Below are 20,234 nucleotides of genomic sequence, written 5' to 3'. Positions count from 1 at the left end.
AATGAGCAACTATACAAACGTCCAGTATGCAGATGTGTGCTTTAGATGCGCTTCAACCGGGAGTAATTGTGTCCACACAAAACACAAACACATTTTGCACAGTTTTCACATCACACTGGTCCTAGAAACGTGGAACCCGTATGGGTTTCCTTTGTAGCAATTGCTACGAACGGGTGGATGTCTGATTTCCCTTTATTCATTACTTCTCTCCACCTTGCGGGTTTCCGCAGAAATACTACGTCAGCATCTAAACCAGTTTCATATAAAAAGTTCAGGAGTGATTTTATGGCGCATTGGGCATGGTCAACTCGTTCCCATGTGCCGAAAATCTTCCGAAAAGGGATGGGAGTCCAAATGTTAACACTACTCTTAAGTGTCCTTCGCTCGTCCACATATTGAGGGCACATGCAATGTGCCCTCAATACGTGTCTATTGTCTCTAGAGTGTGATAGATGCTACAGTCATGGTCCCACTCCTGTCCAATCTTGTGAAGATATCGGCAAGTGTACACCACACCAAGCCGTAATCGATGTATTGTTTGCTAGCATCTGTGCAGCCAAAGTGAAAGTCGGAATCGCAAACCAGCATCAAGTCTATGGAGGCACTCTTGCCGATGGTTGGGAACATCCCATTGTCCTGCCTTAGAGGTTTTGATGAAGCTACAAGAAAGGCTTCTGTAACAAAAGCTCCTACTTATTGGTGCTAATTGATGACTAGTTGATACCCATTACTGGGTAGATACTAATATAAGAACAGCCTGGTGCAAAAAATATAGTATGTATGAAAACACGAAGTAGAGCACAGCGTAAAATGTTAGACAAACCGCCACCTGCAATTCTTGCCTTGCTCAATAGGTGCTCTCACTGTCATGCTGTCCTATAGAATATGATTTCACAGAAAAAGAAGAAAAAAAACTGCACTATGTAACAGTAATTGCCACAGTGCTATTTAACTACTGCTTGATTGCTGCAACTAATTGACTGGGTAGGGGTAAGTAGTACAGCATGACAATCCGGCAGTATCTGTCAGTTCATGGTGATTTATTCCTTATTAATTCTAAAATTTTATTTTGATCCTTTGGTATACTTTTGTGTCACAGTGAAAAAAGAATAATTGTTAAATTCTTGGGTTTTACACGCCAAAACCACAATACTACTATGAGGCACTCTGTTGTGGGGGACTTAGATTAGTTTTGATCACCTAGGGTTCCTTAACGTGCACCTAATTCTAAGTACACAAGTGTCCTTTTTTTTTGCATTTTGACATTCATCCAAAGGTGGCCGCCATGGCTGGGATTGAACCGAAAACAGTGCGATTCCAGTGCGATTCCATGGCCACTAAGATACTGTGGCAGTTGTTGCATCACAGTGGGATTTTAGACCGCAAGAAGCTAGTGAAACAACATTGCAATACCATCATGCAGTCACAGTGGGGCAGCACAGCTGTAAATCATGAAGCCCTAAATTCCCATTTCCAGTTCTTACCTACATAGGAACAGCAGAATTGAGGTAAACCTTGCTCAAGATTTACAGTATCCTCTCCTCAGTGACAAAGGCAGAAATTTGTCTTTTTTTTTTTTTTTTTTTTTTTTTTTTTTTAGAGCGGGGGACAGGCTACATGTAACACCGACATTTTGAGGAACAGGGCAGGTGCCCAATGTGCAATACCCTGACTACACCACTAGCATTCCTAAGCTGTGAATGTAATATATGATGCGCCTGCAACAAAGTAGTAATAACTGATATTTGTATGAGTGCTTGCATTCCTTATTCATCTCTTGAAAGTTGGGCTGCCGTGAGAGATTTCATACTAACATCAAGAGGCTTACAATGCTCTTGTAAGCAAATAATGAAGAGAAGCCAGAAGACGAGTAATTATGAAAGAGCAAACAGTGAACCAAATGTACTTTATAGTAAATTACATGCTGTTTAAGTTGTATCCACTGCAAGTGAAGAAACCCACTGTCAGTGAACATGCATCAGGCAGGGGTGCAGCTGTGACATTGACAGAGACCTGCGCAGTACAGTAGAAAGAACTGCAAGTGTCCAAACCATAGGTCAGCATACTCACTAATGGGTACACTGGCTCAAACTTGCTCGACACTTATTTCACAGGCGTGAAATAGAACATTAGCAAGTGACAAATGGTATGAATGGTATCAAAAAACGAGTAACAGTTCAAAACACGGGACATAAGAAGAAGACAGACGAAGCGCTGTTTCCGTCTCCTTATCATGTCCTGTGCCTTGCGCTGTTACTTGTTTTTTGATGCAACGTATCAACTAGCCTGAGTTACTACTTTATTGCAGGTGTGAATGGATGCAAGTATAAACTAGAGTGCGCAACAATTACCTTGAGCTCGAATGAAATTCAGTGATGATGGTATTGAGCAGATGCATGTATGAACATGAGTGATTGTCAGCGAGTCTAAGTGGATGTGATTATGTACACAACTCAGTGCCAGTGAGGGGAAGTGGACATAAGTATGAATGTGAGTGGGTGCCAGTAAATGTGGGGGAACACCGAGTGTTGGTAAGCATTAGTGGGCATGAGTAGGAATGTGAGTGAATGCCAATGAATGCAAGTTCGTAGCCTGCAAAAATATCGGCGAACGAGTGTGAGTGAGTAGGTGCTTATTCTGCCCAACATGGTCCAAACTGCCACTCATCTTTGAAATGGCTAAATGTGCGGTTGCTTATCACCAGCTTTACTGAGCCTCTTCAAAGGGTGAGTCATTGAGCGCTATGACACAAGCTATGTCTATTCCCCCTATTCCTTTCAAACCACCTACATAGAAGACAGGCATACAATTACACTTCCTGCTGAAGCATGCATAGGAAGAGTAGTTGCAGTGACAGAATCTGTTTACAAGATGCTCTATTGCACACAGAATATCTAGAGAATCTGGCACCAATGATACGGTAGATAGCTCTAACCTCTGAAATTCTGTTGTCATTGGCAATATGTCACTGAGAATCTTTCGTTATCATAATATTGTCAACGAAGAAATGTAGACTCTGTGCCCTAGGCTGTTGCATGACATGACTATTGCTAGCTCTTTAAGACCTGCTTGGAAAACATGCCTCCTTTTTTATTTGCTTGTTTCATTATTGTTTCTGAAAGTGTTTGCATTGTTTTAGATGTGCAAATTATCTTGCAGCTTAACACTGGTTCTTCCAGCAGTATTCTTAAGCACAAGTATCCCGTTTTAAGCAAGTTTATGCGAGCAAAACATGTACTGACAATAAACAAAATTTTTTTAATGCATTAGCATTATGAGTGTCAAAGTGGAAAAAAGTGTATGTGTGTGAAGTGTGGGAAGCCGGTCACGTGGTACAGGTAGAGAAGGGATGGGAGAGCTTCGAAGTGTTTGTGTAGTAGTAGTAGTAGTAGTAGTAGTATTAGTAGTAGTAGTCTGTTCCGCGCCACCATCAGTTGCACTTAGCTCCTCGAAGAGACAGGATGTGGGTTGAGCGAGCTCACGAACAACACTTTGCAATGTGGTGAACGCAGTGTATATCATGGATCTGGAACCTCAAAGAGGTGTGCAACGTAATGCTAACACATTTATCTCGCATTTACCGCTAAATCGCCACTGAGTTGCATTTTTTTCCCTCTGTACCTGCTTCTTGCAAGGTAATTCTTACACTGCAAAGTTGTGGTAACACTGACATACTGTGTGTGTACATCATATCAGATAAATATGAATTCACTTTTAATAACTTTTCATCAGTTTCATTGCATTTATCCTGTATAGTTTGTCTACTTATAGCCTTGGCATTCATAATGTTTTATTAATGTATGTCCACAGTAATTTAATTAATGTCAAAGCTTGCCATATTTAATGAAGCATGCTCCAATTCTACAAAAACAATTCAAAATTGAACACTCGAAAGGCAGACTGTGTCAATGTAGAGCTGCAGTTTAATTAGTACCACATCTAACAATTATTTTTTCACAGGCACACTTACCTTTACAGTGGACAGCCACTGTCAAAACATATTATGCAAATGCTAGCTGCTTTCCTTTTTTAATCACTTTGTGACAACTACTTGTGGTCAATAAATGCATATTAAAAAGGTTGCATACTGAAGCAGTGTCAAATCCACCTAAGACTGCTTGCTACCTGGCTGCAGTCATTGTTTGTCTCGTCAATCTTTTTTTTTTTTCAGGCATGCTAAACTGAAGCATGAAGCACCATATGCATTCACTATGAATGAACAGCACTCATTCATTCTGCAAGAAACGAAATTATGCATGCAAAGTGAAATGTTGCAGCTATACTCATTTCTTCACGTTTTAATGCATTTGGTTGGTCCAGCACACACGCAAATATAGAAGCAGAAACATTGCAAAAGAACAGGTTGCGAGTAAGAGACAGACAATGGCGCTGCATGCATCCCTTCCTTACGTCTCATTCTTGTGCCATTTCTGCTCAAGTTGTGATCCTACCGGCCGAGCTGCGACTCAGCGCTTGTCTTGTCTGCTTCTAGTGTCCCTTGTAGTTTGCGCTGTTCACTTGCATGTAAAGATGTACCAACTTTCCCCAGCCAGCTACTCTACTACAGCCCAGATGTGCACGCTTTTGTCAACACATGTGCAACTATGTCAGATTCACACTAATGTAGAGCTTTCGTTTTTTTTTTTTTCATGTGATTAGCGATTTAAGAATGCACATGGGTAGTTATTAGAACCATGCTTCAAACATAATGCTTTTTTCTTTTTCCAGATTTGTGGTTAAATATGCAGTGCATTGAACAATTCCAAATTCACACTTGACAATGCTGTGTGCTGAACCATCAGGCTACTGAGCTTGTGGGAAAGCCAGCCTCTCAGCATCTAAAGGGAGAGAACAGACACAATAATAATTGAAGGCCCACGAAAGGGACAGGAACAATGGCACAAAGCAGCCCATTGGTCCTAATAGCCGCATTTATGTGGATGTGACACTAGCCCAGTGTGTTTCTTAGCACATCACTTTAATACTTGTGCATCATCGTGTACACATGTTCCATCCTTCTTCGACTGAAACAAGCTGAATCATGTCCCAGCAATTCGCATTCCGCTGGTGAATGGATTTGACCACACGGCCACAACCTTCTCGATTTTCCTCTTTCTCTTAACGCAGTGTACCAACATTTACACAAACCACATAGTATGGCGTGCCCTGTATCAAATTGCACTCTTCCGTTTGCATCAATGCGAATAGCCCTTCCTTTCACATTGCGTCACTTACATGGATGTGATATGATGCGCCACTTGTTGCATTTGTGCAAACACCACTGATTGCTACCTCAATTTGTGTCCATATCTGGCTTTCTGTAGCAGCACACTGTATTTCTGCTAGATTGCTTTAGCTTAATGCAATGTGTACCCACACAGCATCATTTACATGTGCAAGTGGTCCTGTACAAGCACACATGCTGCGACACTATGTTGTGTGAATGCTAATATATTGTTCGAATTCCCCAACAATTAAGGTATGGTAAATCATTCCATTTTGAGCTCGTTTGTGCAGTTGCATTGCGCACCATTAGTTCGCATTGAAATCGTATCTTTTTTTGAGTCGTCAGACATAGCATCCCTCTGCATTTATTCGTGGCTACCTCATCTAGTGAAAGCTCATTTCAACAAATTTAAAAGAACCTCAAGAGACTGCTTATTCAAGTGACTGTTTGTTCAAGTGAAATAAATACATCGTGCTTTTATTGGTCTGGAGACTGTTGCCATTGTATGTTCACATGTGATGTTGATGTTAGATCGAGTAATATTTCCCTGTAGCTGTTAAAATGCAGTGTTTTGCTATTATAGCATACATGTAATACATAAAGCCAGTTTCCACTGCAATTCTGTTTAGCTTTTTTCACATTCCCGTGCATTGTTCCTTCTAGAGAACAAGAATTGTTGACCCTACAATATGTGAAAAACAAACCCTACCATTCAGATGCAAAATTGTTTAATGCATTTTCATTTAGTTCTTCCGTGGTGCATGTATAACCAATACAAGGTGTTCTACATAACGCTTTTGTCCTTGTTATGCGTGTGCATATTTGTATCTTTCAGCAGCATACTTACTCCGTAGAGGAGCTTATAGTCAGTAATGTTGCAATAGTAGTAGCTGTATTTCATCTAGTAATTAACCCTTGCCTGTTGTGCATAACATATCAAAAAGGTACAGCTATGCACAGTAACACCAATGTACTTTTCTTACTCTATCGTTTTTTCTTACCGTTGACATATACCAGTAATGATTAGCGGGCTGTTAGTTGTGCAATGTTGTTTATATATATATGTACGCAAGGACAAATTGGTCCACAGCAAGCACAAGCCAATAAAAAACCAAGCGAGCACAAGCCCTTGCCTTGCAGCTAGCGCCAGTAGAGCGACATCTCCTTTGCTACAGTTGCATTATTGTGGAAAGACAGGAACTATGTTACCCTTTAATGAAAATTCATCACATCTTTGTATTGTTAAAGCATGCACTTGGTTAATTATACTTCAAGAAGATTCTGTGCATTAGCTTCAGATGGCTCCATCATATACAGCTTTGTTTTTTTTTTTTTTATCACCGTGTTGTGAGACTTCGTACATGTTACTTTCTGTTCACTGCAACATTGTACAATTTGTATAGGTTATAAAAGCTGATACGAGATGCCACATTTATGTCAAGTTCTGGTACTTCTATTTCCACGTGACTGTAAGTTCACATCATTGGTTGATTTTAGTAAACAATGAATAGCTATAATTATTTACAAATAATTGCAGTGTACAGCTCAAGTAAGCATTTGTTGTTGTTGTAAATAGTTTTATATATGTACACAGAAACCAACACGAGAATGGGATAGAGCCTAAAAGAAAGCTTAGAAACCTGAATAAGAATAGCACCACGCTGGCCATTTCCTTTACTCTTTCAAGACAAGGAATTTCTATCATGCATTGTTACTATTATCTTACTAGTGCATTTACCCTCCTATCATTTATGTGGTGAGCTTCTGTTATCACTCTTGTATCTTTCTGGCAAATTTAGTGCCTGGAAGAAAAATTGGTGGGGGGTTTGCATGCTGTTCTTCACACTGGTTTCGATTGTTGCCTCTTTAAATTTCCAAACTTTTCAGTTCACTAGTAAGCTACAGTAGTATGGATGAAGAGCAAATGCATTACTTTCCCCGCAGCATGGCCGTCATCGCTGATTGTCATGTCTGCTTTGAACAGTACATCTGAGCACCATGTCCTTGTACCCATCGTGTCCCAGCCAGTGCCCATGAAGCAAACCCCACACGATACAGGTCAGTGGCTGGTAGCAAACGCATGGCATTTCTAGTGCTGTGCATGGTCTAGCTCACTATGAGGAGGAATACATCTCAAAAGTTCATCGGAATTGCAGGTGAAATTTAGTGACACACAGCCGTTTCTCAAAGACCCAACTCGTAGCTGTCTAGTGTTCGAAGAAGGGACACACATCAAGTGTTCATTGCAGTGACACAGCCAGGAATTTCTAATGTGGGGTATCCGTTCTATGCACAACTAGTTTAACTGCCAATATTTGTGCTGCAGACACTATTAAAGTGTAAAGCATGTAGATGTGGTGAACAAAAATAACACACAAATATGCAATTTACCTTCGTGTTTCAGTAACGCTTGCATGCGCAAATATATCTAGTTACGCTGCGCCAGCTAGTCCCAAGAGCAGCTTTGATGAATGATTTGCTGTCATGAAACAAAATATAAAATGCCATGGATGTATTGGAAGGATTGTAGTCCCTCTTAATTGAAACTTTTATGGCCTTAAACCTATAGAGCTGCAGAGTGTTATTGATGGTTGCAAAGAGGAAATCACCATTAGCTGTCAGTATTACTGTGAGAGTAACCAAGTGTTCTAAAGCATGTCTCTGTCAGCTTTATGCTGGTATATTGTTTTATGGGAGAGCAATCTTGACAGTTTAGGAAGGAGCCTGTCATCCTGTGCAAGCGCACTTTACTACTTGAAGTTGTCTTTGCAGCCCAGGGGACTTCAGCTTAAACATTTCAACCTTGTACATAACTTAGACAAGGAAGCCCCTCAAAAATGCACAAGGCCTTTCTTTCAAGCACTTTGTCCACACTTTGTGTTTCGCAGCAACTCCCGACCTGTTTAGCCAGGCAGCCCGTCATGGAGGTAGGGATGTTGCGACACCTCAGTCGATGACTGTCATCTGCGAGACAGCTCCTATCACCGACATCGAATGGGCCATGAGTGGCTCAACGGGTGTCGCCCCTGCCACAGCTCATGGTGAGCAGTCAAATGGAGACAACACCAACGACAAGCAAGATGCTAAACTGAGGATTTCTCCAGCCGTAATGAAACCCCATCTCTGCTACCTCTGTCCAATGATGTTTAATGCCCCCTCTCACCTGGAAGACCACCTGAGATCACATACCAAAGAGAGCCCATTCCAGTGCACCCACTGTTACAAGAGGTTTACGGTAAAGAGGAACCTCTACCGGCACGTACGGCAAAAGCACAGTTGAGAAGACCGCTTGTGTGAAACCGACCAGTGAACAAGTGACAATGGAGAGTTTTAAATATAGTAGACCCAAAGTTAGTGAATGATAGCTGCCTTGTACAAAAAATATATTAAGCAGAGTTTAGGTTTCGCATATGCACACTGGCTCTGATGCTATCTTTGGGCACATTAAAGCTCCTTAATATATTTATGAGCAGCAGATGCAACAGAGCATATCCAAAGGATCGGGTCAGCAGCTTGCATGGAACCTGAACTCGGCCTGAGTTCTGAAGTACCCAGAGTGGATGGCATACACTAACTTCAGGTGCCTCTGATGAAATCACTTCTCTTGAAAGCTCTAGCAATGGTCCCCAAAGGAGTTTGTACATTTCATCAAATAAGCACGGTGCATAATATATTTTAATGCACATTACCCTCTCCAAATATTTTCACACCTTCAAGTACAAAGTTGGTATGCAAATTACATGCAAATCCTTCTGTTGATGCATGGTGTGGCTTCACTGAAACTTCTCACAAGGTCACACTGCGATTCAACATGGCAGCACGTACAATGTTAATGACCAAAGATGCAAACAAAGTTGTTCCTGAATATATTGTTCAAATGCTGACAGCTGTGATGGGTTACTTGCATAAATATTTGAGTGCTGTTGTGTGCAGTTATTTGTGTGTCATGTGCATGAAGAAACAGCTGTTTGTGCTACACTTGGCAGTGATGCTGTCGGCTTTCTGTCTGTGCCTTAAAACCCTTTGCATTTTCTTTCTAAACTTGAAGCACAGTACATCACTCGCTTTGCCATGGTACAAGAGGCATTCATAAACCGTTAACCATCCAGGCAGTTGTTCAGCGTGTTCACTGTAGTACTTGTTCAATGAGTGTCCGCTTGAGTAGGCATTTTGATTAGGGTAAACAGATATGCAAGGAAACAGCCATTTTGAACGGGACAGAGGCAGATGATAGACTCAAGCACTGACTAGGAACCATACAGTTTATTTGTGTGGTGAAAAACCGCATATATGCAGTAGTCACCAAGTGCACAAGAGCATGACATGTTTACCTTTCGCAATCAAGATCCAATAACTCTTTCCACAGTAAAGACATAGAGGGTTCACTTACATTCAAAATCACTGTTTCTTCGCTTATGTACCACCTATCCCTACTTGGCACACTGTTAAACAGATATGTTTTTACATGAAAGTACCCACCCGGCTTTGCCTCTGGTGAGATCTGCAAACTGACCTGCACTTAAAGTTGCAGAATAGTATAGAAATTCTACAAGAGTATGTCTCATTCAAGGCCTCTTCAATTCAGCACTAGCTGACATACGGTTCCAGAGTTTCTGATCTTGAACTTACTTTCAGTCCCAGATACTGCCATTTATGGTATGTTCACAATGAAACATGAGTGCAGATGAAGCACCACAAAGGAAACGCATTGGAATGCTGCCAGTCGACTGCAGTGCCTTGTCATACCATTGTGTGTTCACAATAGAAAATATTGAGCATAGATGAAATTCCACTAAGAATGGCAATGGATTGCTACTACCAAATGGTAGTTCACCACTGTTACATATTTGTCTTTTTTGTAATGCTTCATCTGTACTTGCGTTGTGTACACACCATTGGACAAGAGTGCAACCAATGGTTGTGCTTTGTTGTTGTCTGCCTTTCTTGCGGTGTTTCGTCTGTGCTCAACAGGTTCCATTGTGAACACACCACGGTACAACAAAGTGCTACTAACGACTGGTAGCGCTTTATTGCTGCCTGTCTTCTTTGTGACGTTTTGTCCGCATTCACGTTCCATTGTGGACACGCCTGGTGATGGTGAAGTGCTGCTATTAACTGGTAGTGCATGGCTGTTGTCTGCTCTTCATGTTCTTTCATCAAACTCATTGTGTTCCCTTGTGAACAGAACATGGAACAACAGAGTGCCGCTGCACCCTGGTAGTACTTCATTGTCAACATCCCCTGTGGTGTTTCATCTGCGCACATTTGGTTGCGATTACCACATGGCCTAAAGGCCAAGTTGTTTTGGAATGGTGTGTTAATTCAGTTTGTGAACAAATGCTGTTTCGCATTCTCCACCCATTTATTGTACACCTTGTACGTTCACACACAAGAGAAGTCGATTTCATTTTGGGACATTACTGGCACACATTGGACTGTTGTGCTTTCAAGTCATTTTCAGTAACTCGCAGTCATTGGTTCTTGCAAAAGGGACTTGGGCCAGTATAACATAAAACTATTCCATCTCTTTTTATTCCAAATTGGCCACTAGCTTTCCATGATAGGTCAGAATGGCTTGGGCTGTGCCCATTTGGGCATGATGCCCAACCATATAGGCTGAACTCAAACCATTCTGACCTGTCACGGAGGGCTAATGGCAGATTGGGAATAAAAACAGAGTGGAATAGCTTTACCTTATATCGGCCTTGTTCTGTATAATTTTTTTCTGTAGGTGTGACCTACCTCTCTGACTTAGTGTCTTTTTAGACAATTGCAATCTACATGAAATGCCAGATGCATAAGGCTTTGCGATGATTACTGGAGGGAAACATGGTGGCTGCAGTCATTCAGTCATAGTGTAAATCATGGGTGGTACATAGACTTCTTAAATGTTTTGGACAGCTCTTTGACAAGGAACTCCAAGGTTCAATTGTGTTGCATGTTTGCCAAGTAAATGCTCTTTGTAAGCAGCTTGGTTGAGCACAATAATCAATCACATTTAGAGAGCAAGTGTGCTGCTAAGATGATATATGGTCAGTAATGTTCACCAGTGGTAAATTATTTTTGATATTCAAAACGATTATTTTTCTTCCATAGTGTCCTGAATGCAGTCGAATTGTTACACTTGGGGACAAAATGAGACAAACTTTTTTCCTTGCATGAAATATGTAGAGGCCTCAAACAGATCTATAAGGAACGCACAAAGGGCATGAGGACAGCACAAAGCATAGACAAATCAATCCCCTGAATATCATTCCCATGACAATTTCACCATTCTGCTGGTGGCTAATGCAGTGCTAGATTTCATACTAGTGAGCATGAAATCGTCCTTATGGTATGGGCATGCAATGTGGAAATGACAGGCGAATTGCAGTCGTTGCATGCACAAATGTTTGTTGCAACTTTTGAACTGCACGAAAACTGTTTTAATGGCTGCTGCGCAGAGGGAACCAGGTTCAAAACCAACAGTTGGACCAGCTTGGGTCAATGGGCATGTAACACTGAGTACGTAAGCATGCTTTCACTTGCACATATGGCATACAGCGTGCGGCGACACATGTTATCGCCCTTCGACTTCATACGGATCATGCCGACAATGACGGCAGAAATGTGCTTGGAGTGTCCATATAATTCATATCACAATAATGTGTGCATTAAACGAAAGTGAATACAGGATATTTCCACACCCTGCACATAAATAAAAGAAAATACAGAACAAGCAACAGATCAGTGCACTTGCTGGCACATGCCTACAACGGGGAATAAAACAAAAATTACTGCATCCACTGGAAGGTTTATAAGGAACAAATTAAGCTGCACTCACGAGACATAGTTCCGCTAAGTGAATAAATTTGCGGAACCTTAATAAATATGCTAGACATAATGTTAATGGAATAACTGAAACAAAATAGTGGGCCTGTGCGTTCCTATATGTGACATGCTGTTGATAAATTCAGGGTTCAGGAGTGGACTAACACACCCAGACATTAAGAAGCCAAGCAGGACCTGTTTCCTTTTATTTCCTTTTTCTCCATGCAAGCACAAGCATGCACGAGCTAACTACCAATCTTCATCATGTATATGATGTGAGAGATGCAAGGAGAGCATCTTGTGCTTGTGGCACTAAATAGAAGTTTTTTTTTAGATATATATATATATAAAAGTCCACTTAAAAAGGGCGCACTTAGGGTAAACTATAACTTTGCACAAACAACCTTTTGTTGATCCAGGTATTCTATATCAAGCCTACCAAGTAAGTCATTTAATGCAACCTTGAGTCATATCTTATATTTTCTCCCATGCCATTGGCTCGCACACAGTCATTTCACCATTACTGCCGAGGTCATCAGCCACTGGACCCAACAGATGACAACAAAAGAAAATTAACTGTTATACATTATGGGCTCTGGTTTCCACACCTGTTCGGTCAAAACAGGTAGAATGAACTCAGGATGCAGAAACTTAAAAGGCAAAACAGAAGCCTCACTAACTTGGTCACCCAAAAAATTAGTGAAAGAGTATGCTTCATGCATGGCAAGGGCACCAGATATGATCCTACAGACTATTCCAACTTTCTTATGTATTCATGGCCGACATTCGTTGCTGACAGAGTTCAACATTTGGAAGCAGCACAGGGGCCATGATAGGTGCAGTAACAAGGGACCCCTGATAAACTTTGACCAACCGGGATGCACAGCTTGGTACAGGAGCGCTTTTAAGGTGAAAGCCTTAAATTAAATAATGGGGTTTTACATGCCTAAACGACGATGCGATTATGAGGAATGCCGTAGCGGGGGATTCCAGAGTAATTTGAGCCACTTGGGGTTGTTTAACATGCACCTGAATCTTGGTACACAGGGGCTTTCGCATTTCGCCCCCATCGAAATGCAGCCCCTATGGCTGGGGGCGAAAGCCTTAAGTGGCTGATACCACTGATGGCTTTGAAACAAAGAAAAAAAATGCTCAGTTCGGTCCACTGGTACAAAAACTATCATCATCAGCAATGGTTCATACTCCCCTCCCACCCCCTTCCCCCCAAGCAATCAAAAGATGCAATGGCTCATCCCTCTCATAATGCAGAAGCTACAAGCATTCAGCAAAGTGAAGTGTACAGCACATACATTCATTGAAGTCACACATACAATGAACAGAAATGCGGCGTCTAGACAAGTGGTACAAAAAAAAAAAGTGAACTCAATGGCGCATACCCCCATGAGCAAGCAAAAAATGCAATGGCTCATATTGCCGTAAGACTGAGGCTACAAAAGCTCAGCAGAGTGAAGCAAACAGTGCATACAATCATGAAAATCGCCCATGCAACACACAGAATTCAATCCCCTGCTCAGAGGATGCAACGCAAAGTCGAAGAGAAGTGTTTTTGGCACAAGTCTTGCCCCGCTATGCGAGCATGCCAACCGCAGCTAAGCATCAAAAACGAGCCAAAGAAGCCGAGCTGTGAAAGCGGCAACGTGAGAATGCTAGACGGCACATTACCAAGCGTGCAGCATACTTTCACCTTCACGTGTTACAGGAATTCAACATGCTGCCGAACCTTTTAATTTTGTCACCGTTGGGGAATGAACCCACAATCTCATGCTGAGTCACTGAGCCATTGCACTGTGTGTAAAAGCAAAAGTACAAAAGGCAGAGTGAACATTTACAATGAATTTTATACAACAAAATATACAATCTAACTTGCTGTGCCTCTGCATATTTGTTTGGGATAGGCATATACGCACGGCAAACGTGCCGATAACAAGGCACATCGTGAGGGTCACTGCTGTATAGAAACTGATAAAGCATACCGCATCTTGTGCCTGGAAGAAAAATTAGCCTGTACACTATTTTTGCACGCTGAACAATAATGCTGCATCTTGACTTCTTGGAAGGAAGCTTTTCAGGGCAACTTCAAATAATGCACTTTTATTAACCCTTTAATCCTGAACTGTAAGCTGTACTCAACATGGGAGGTTGTACCAATGTCACCAATGATGGGTCACATCGTTCAGCTCGATGTTATGATGCTCCCGCTGCCAAAGACGAGTTACGGTGAGTATTTGGCTTTGGGTTAAATTTTCAGCATTAGAGAGTGGTATAAGGCTGAAAAACAACACATAATCGAGTATGAAGAATCAAGTAATATATTTTCATCATCAGAATGACAGAAGAATTCACAGTTACATAAAAGAAAGAAAATTGGTATGTTTGTCTGTAATTATTTTGGGGATTAAAGGGTTAACGTCAACAATTTCCTATGTAAAGCAGTTCGTTATCTGTGGGCTTGACTCAATGTCTATTGTGCACTGAACTTGAAATGTACGTAACTAATAAATATGCAGGACATATTCTCTGTATTACTAGGCTAGCTAAGCAGTTTCAGTGCTTCTCTTCAGCATTCACACTCGTCACTCACAGCTGAGAAGAGACTGAATATGAGCGAGAGTGGTGCCAGCCCATGACAGACTATTTCAGTAATCAATGCGATAGGGTATCTGCACTTGATGCACGTTGTGGGTGTGTATCTTCGTGCTTCTTCATCTGCCATTTATGTGCGAACACCATTGGGCAAAAGCGGCACCCAAACGGCTTCTCGCCTGTGTGTGTTCGAATGTGGGCCTCAAGGATTCTCTTCCGCGTGAAGGCCATGGGGCACAGGTGGCACGGGAAAGGTCTCTCGCCAGTGTGGTTGCGAAAATGCACAACCAGGGTGCTCTTCTGCGTGAAGGCCTTGCCGCAGAGGTCACACTTGTGCGGGCGCTCGCCCGTGTGCCTTCTTTGGTGATTCAGCATCTTTGTTCGACAAGTTGTGCTATAGCCGCACACGGGACACCGCCGCAGACGTCTTCCTGTGTGTGAGTCTGGGACACATGGGAGGCCAGGGCGGCGATTCACAGCAACAAAGTCTGCGTAGATTAAAATGGCACATTCTCAGAAAAATAGAAGAAAGGAAACAAAATGAAAGGGGAATTTCACTTCAGAAACAGAAAGGGAGGTTAGCCAGTATAAGCTTCTGTACTTTCTACTGGGGGGGGGTCAAAGTGGTGGTGATTGTGAAACATGATGAGCGACAAGATTATGAAAACTTCGTAAACACGAGACTACACAACTCTTCTTCATCGTATCACACAACTCTTATAGCCCGTCATACAGCTCACATGTGAGAAAGACCAGTGGTGATGGATTTAAAGCACTCTCTGCTGATAACAAGCTGAACCTGCTGTATCATGTTATCATATGCATCATATGTTAAAGTAAAAACGGTCAAAATCTCATCTTTGTATGCTCTATGGAGGCCACCATAAAGGATTTTGCCCGAGTTTCTTATCGCAATTAAAGCCAATGTCAAAAGGAACCCACATGAAGCATACCTTCTCATGTCAATGAGAGAGTTTGTTTTCAGCCCGATGGCTTTGGGCCGTGAATAATGAAAGAGGCATTCCTCTGCCAAACCTGTTGAATGGCAAGTGTGTGCGAGCAACAAGATGGACAGCTGCTTCGCAAACTTGACGGTTGTCAAATATGGAATGGACAACTAACGATGTACAAGTGACCATTGCAGCAGACATTAGAGCTTGAAACACACTTGCTGTAGCTCTATTGCTAAAACAAATGCCCTGTCGTGTGTTTATGATTTCACAGTAGAAACTCTAAGAACATGTGGTATTCCAATGCAAATCAGGTTCTCCTCTTGACATTGATATTCAGCGTTTTCACTCACACTCTACCAGTGCTGCATAGCTAATATTGACAGCTGTTGGTGCTGGAGATGTCACTGTCAACATAAACCCGAATACTAGAGTCTTTCAGACTTCATTAGGGCTTATTGAAGTTTCACTATGCAAGGCATCACGAAGTGGTTCATAAAATAAATGTTTGTTAACCAGTAAACATTGACACTACTCATGCGACATCAGTAGCACAGCTCTAATGACATATGGGTGCTAAACTGCAATCTTCTTGTTTATGGGGCGGTTCAATTGTGACAGTAAATGGTATTGGCCTAGTAAATGTTACTGCTAAGGCTATGCATGCATTGTGGTGATGGGTAGTCATCTGCAATTTTCTTGTGAACTAATTCCACTGCAAGTCAGTCTGGGAAGTGAGCACACACGTATCGAACCCATGCAGCCTATGAAGATCAATAAAGACACATGAAGATTGAAAATGGAAACTAAGTGATGAGACAAAATGTCAAGTCATTTAGTGTGGTTGTTGGAGTATGGAATTACCTGGCTTTATTTGCTCTCCTCTGTGACTTGTACTTACTAATGAATTACATGCATTCCATGCCTTATGGTTTGCAGCTGCGAGATTAAATGAATGTTATCAATGGAGCACTATTTTCTGCGCATTGCATTTATCCTATTACACTGCCTTAAAGTTACATGCATCTTTTGGTACTACAGTGACAACAAGCTCTAATAAAATAAAGAAATGACTTTTTTATTAGTACAGAAATACCAAAGGCAGGCAGTAGACCCTGCCTCAAGCAAACTTTTGTTTCAAAAATTTTTTTTTTATTGCTTTGGCCACACCGTCTACTAGCAACACATATTTTAGATGTGAATTTGTGACTTATATCCAGCATCCTGAAGTGCCTTTAAAAATGCTTTTGCCATTCTAAGCACACTGATTGTGAAATGCAGGAAGTAAACTACATCAGAATATCACGATCAAGGATCAAAATAAAACACGAACACAGCCTCCAACACTGTCACCCACACTGTGTTGAGTGCAACTACACTATTCACTGTGCATAAATATGACAGTCAAGTAATCATCCATTACACTTTTATAAAGAACTCTCACAACCTACATTTGTGCTGTAGCAGAACGGCACATGCAAAACCATATCCCAAACACTAACAATAATTGGGCGTATATGAGGTAAGCCATTAAACACCACCATATAACATAGCAGAACAACAATACTTATAAACACCGAGGCAACTCTCCATCTCCTAAACAATGGTTTTACAGGCACAGATGGAATATAGTACAGATTTCTCAATGTAATCCGTCTGCTACAACTGATTTCCAGGTAGAAGTGCAAGCATCCCACAGAGTATGTGAATCTCTCAATGTGAGCTGGAAAGAGCTTTTTGTAGCAACCTTAGACAAGCCAAGCACAACAACTTATTGACCGGAATGCTTTTATCACACAAAGTCTTGATCCAGTGTGAAAAGATATTGTTAAGCAGAGCTCGCATGACACAAATGTAGACTGGGGGTTTCTACAAAGACCTTAAAAAGCAGCACCGAAATAATTGTACCTCTATGGAAGGGTGCCCTGCGTAAAAGCCGCACGAACCTTCACACATGAAAAGATGCGATTAGCCACAGCACTGTGGCATGACCAAGTTCAGCAAAGCACCTCGAGGCAAATTGAGCTTACATCACCGAGCGCTGGGCAGCCAGCACGTTACAGCTCTTTGCCCCTGGCTGTGGCAAGGCACAGGCTGCCTACCACTGGAAGTAAGCACAACGTTATTTCATGGAGCGTGGCTATTGTAGGACTCGGGGCTGTCGTGGTCTTGGAGTCGGGCGTCACACTGAGGGTCGCTCTGTAGCCTATGCCACCGACGTGCCTCGCAACAGGTAGCTGGCCTATGCTACCAGGGCATCGCAGGGTGACTAAGGTCCACACCATCATCAGAACTTTCTCGATAGGAGTTGCCAACATTTAGAGCGCAGCTCAGCTGTGTCGGCGTTCTTTGGCCTTGTACATTGGCGTAACCAAGCAAATGAGCCCAGTGAAGGATGAAAGAGCGAACGCGGATTGCAGCGGGGTATGAAATAGTTAAACCTCGATATAACAAAGTAGGTAAAATAGGCATTTTGCTTCGTTATATCGAAGTTTCGTTGTATTAAATTTGAATTTTTGACGCAAATAAGTACAGTCGCCAATCAATTTTTCTTATGCAGAAAGGGGCTGCAGGATTTTTCTAATTATTGGGCAATCGGAAAAAGCAAATTTGAATGAGAAAACAATTCATTTTGATGAATTAGGGAGTTGGCGACGAATGAAGCGGTTTCATGCCACGTCAACAATATCTTCACATCGGCGGTACGAATTAAGCGAAGCCAGCCACGATTTCGCGCGCACTCCGCCACCGCGGCTGTAGCGTCGCCCACACTGAGACGACGCTATCATGAGAAGCTCCCGAAGCGGGGAGTGAATGCTTCGTCTGCCTCTCGCTCTAACGGGTCGCCGAAACTCGAGATTACACAACTTACAATACCAAACGCACGGAAAGGCAGGTTACATGATGCCACGCCGTCTCGGCACGCCTACTCTTTGCACACGCGGCAGATGACCTTTAAAGCAGGGTGCGTGGGTGCGTGTGCTCTCAGCTGCGCTTACAGCGATGCGCAGCCACGGCCGAGACGCGTGCCAACTTTCTGCGCCACCCGCCCATCGCAAGCGCTTGATAGCGTTACCGCAGCGAGCTCCCCTCCCCCTCTTTCCCTTTGCTCGCGCGGCAATGCGGCATTCGAAACAGCATCTTGTCTCACCCTCACATGCTATCACTCTCGCCTGAAGCACTAAGTGCACGGGGTGCGTACCTTATCGCACTAGGACTTTATACGGAACATGATGTGGCTCTACTTCGGCAGTCGCGCCGTGCGCGTTTTTAGAGGTGCGTTTGCAAGCAGCCGCTTGTAACTCAACCATTTGACCATCTGCGTCTACGGAAGTTTCAATTTATTGTCTCAGCATTCCCTTGTGGCAGAAGCGAAATTTCGTTGTATTGAAATCGCATACAAACACTTTATTAAATTGAGTTTCTAAATACATGATGTTCTATGGACAAGAGGTCACGAAAAGTTAAATACTTCGCTATATCGAGAATTTACTTATATTGAAATTCGTTATACCGAGGTTTAACTGTACATCAAGAGCACAAGGAGAGAAGCGGAGGAGGGTTCAGTGCAAGCATGAGGAGGAAACTGGAGCAAGTCACCTTGAAGCACCACCAGATGGCGTGCATGTCTGCAGCGGCACCAGCCATGCAGGGGAAAAAAAACCAGAAAGCTCTCCTTCACGCATATTGCTTGCTGCAAGCATTTCCCGGTAAAGATTACAGTTACATAAGCTGCAGTTGCCGGAAAGTGGCAACTGTGTGGACTCTCTATATATAACGCCATCCGTCGCAGCTCTGCCAGTCGGTGTGGTAATCGGTGTGATGCCTCACTATATTGCAAAATGAAGACACTTATAGAGGAGAGTATGGTAGCGCGATTCAAAGACGGGACAAGAGAAGACAAAGGGACACATAGCGCTGTGTGTGTCCCTTTGTGTCTTCTCTTGTCCCGTCTTTGAATCGCGCTACCATACTCCCCTTGAAGATGCATTACCAACAAGCCCACATTGCAACCCTCGTACACTTATACAGCTGTGTTCAAATTTTGCATTGGGGAGAATAGTAATGGTTGGTGATTTTTTTTATGAGTAGGAGGTCAGGAGGTTGGAGGAATAGGACAGGGGGTTTATTCACATGGGGGAAAATGGGCAAACTTATTTACAGGAAAAGGCACAAGATATCCATACTGGCAGGAACACATCATTCTCATAGCATGAGCTACATGTCAGAGCAGACTGGAAGAGTAAACCACACACTAATAGGGTGTCTCAAAAATCGTCAGTCTTCCCTAGATCACTCACTAGGAAAATGGGTAATGTTTCAATCAACCAGTCTCGTGGTTCGTATCGGCAAAGCACACCGCCTCAAAGGAGAAGAAGGTTGACGCAATGCTCATGCACCACCCGCGAGCTCATCCTGGAAAGGGGGAAACAAGCACACAACACCCGGTGTTTCACTGACGACCACGGAGAGGTCAATGGCCCAGGCTCACCAGAAGGTAAAGCTTCTCCAGGTCCTGGCACCTTTTGCTGAACTTCTGGGAAAACCTCCACCATCTCGTTCTCACGCTGACTTCTAATTTTCCGTCACTGTCAGCCTCTCAGTGTCAACTTTAGCTCAGTGGAATGTTGTTTGATGTTGGT

At 42.6% G+C, this 20,234-nt stretch overlaps 2 protein-coding genes across 3 annotated transcripts in view; one reads left to right on the top strand and one right to left on the bottom strand.

Annotated features, from left to right (window-relative positions):
• Nucleotides 1–1,601: 1,601 nt before the first annotated feature.
• LOC142557126 (uncharacterized) lies at nucleotides 1,602–11,274 on the top strand. Of its 2 annotated transcripts, XM_075668762.1 has the most exons (3): nucleotides 1,602–2,726; nucleotides 7,172–7,285; nucleotides 8,116–11,274. In XM_075668762.1, the coding sequence occupies exons 2-3, from the start codon at nucleotides 7,195–7,197 to the stop codon at nucleotides 8,505–8,507; spliced, it is 483 nt and encodes a 160-aa protein (XP_075524877.1). In that variant the 5' UTR covers nucleotides 1,602–2,726; nucleotides 7,172–7,194; the 3' UTR covers nucleotides 8,508–11,274. The 2 variants fall into 2 exon arrangements, with proteins under 2 accessions (XP_075524877.1, XP_075524876.1); XM_075668761.1 differs by lacking the exon at nucleotides 1,602–2,726 and having other exon boundaries at nucleotides 2,837–7,285.
• A 3,077-nt stretch (nucleotides 11,275–14,351) lies between these two features.
• The window catches only part of LOC142558446 (uncharacterized), a 92,677-nt gene continuing 86,794 nt past the window's right edge, over nucleotides 14,352–20,234 (bottom strand). Inside the window, exons 16-17 of the mRNA XM_075670580.1 lie at nucleotides 17,043–17,049; nucleotides 14,352–15,129 (exon numbers count right to left, since the gene is read on the bottom strand). Of these exons, the coding sequence (XP_075526695.1) occupies nucleotides 14,702–15,129; nucleotides 17,043–17,049 (435 nt within the window). The 3' untranslated portion in view covers nucleotides 14,352–14,701. The remainder of the gene's footprint in view (nucleotides 15,130–17,042; nucleotides 17,050–20,234) is intronic.

Source organism: Dermacentor variabilis, chromosome 9, assembly GCF_050947875.1.
Source record: "Dermacentor variabilis isolate Ectoservices chromosome 9, ASM5094787v1, whole genome shotgun sequence".
Taxonomy (NCBI): domain Eukaryota; kingdom Metazoa; phylum Arthropoda; class Arachnida; order Ixodida; family Ixodidae; genus Dermacentor; species Dermacentor variabilis.
This window is presented reverse-complemented; position numbering and strand designations above follow the sequence as displayed.

What these genes read in the sequence shown, in the direction of transcription:
- LOC142557126 (XM_075668761.1), top strand. Translation starts at nt 7,141, where the DNA reads ATGAAGAGCAAATGCATTACTTTCCCCGCAGCATGGCCGTCATCGCTG. An exon ending in GCAAACCCCACACGATACAG is followed by an intron (nt 7,286 to 8,115) that starts GTCAGTGGCTGG and finishes TGTGTTTCGCAG; the next exon opens with CAACTCCCGACCTGTTTAGC.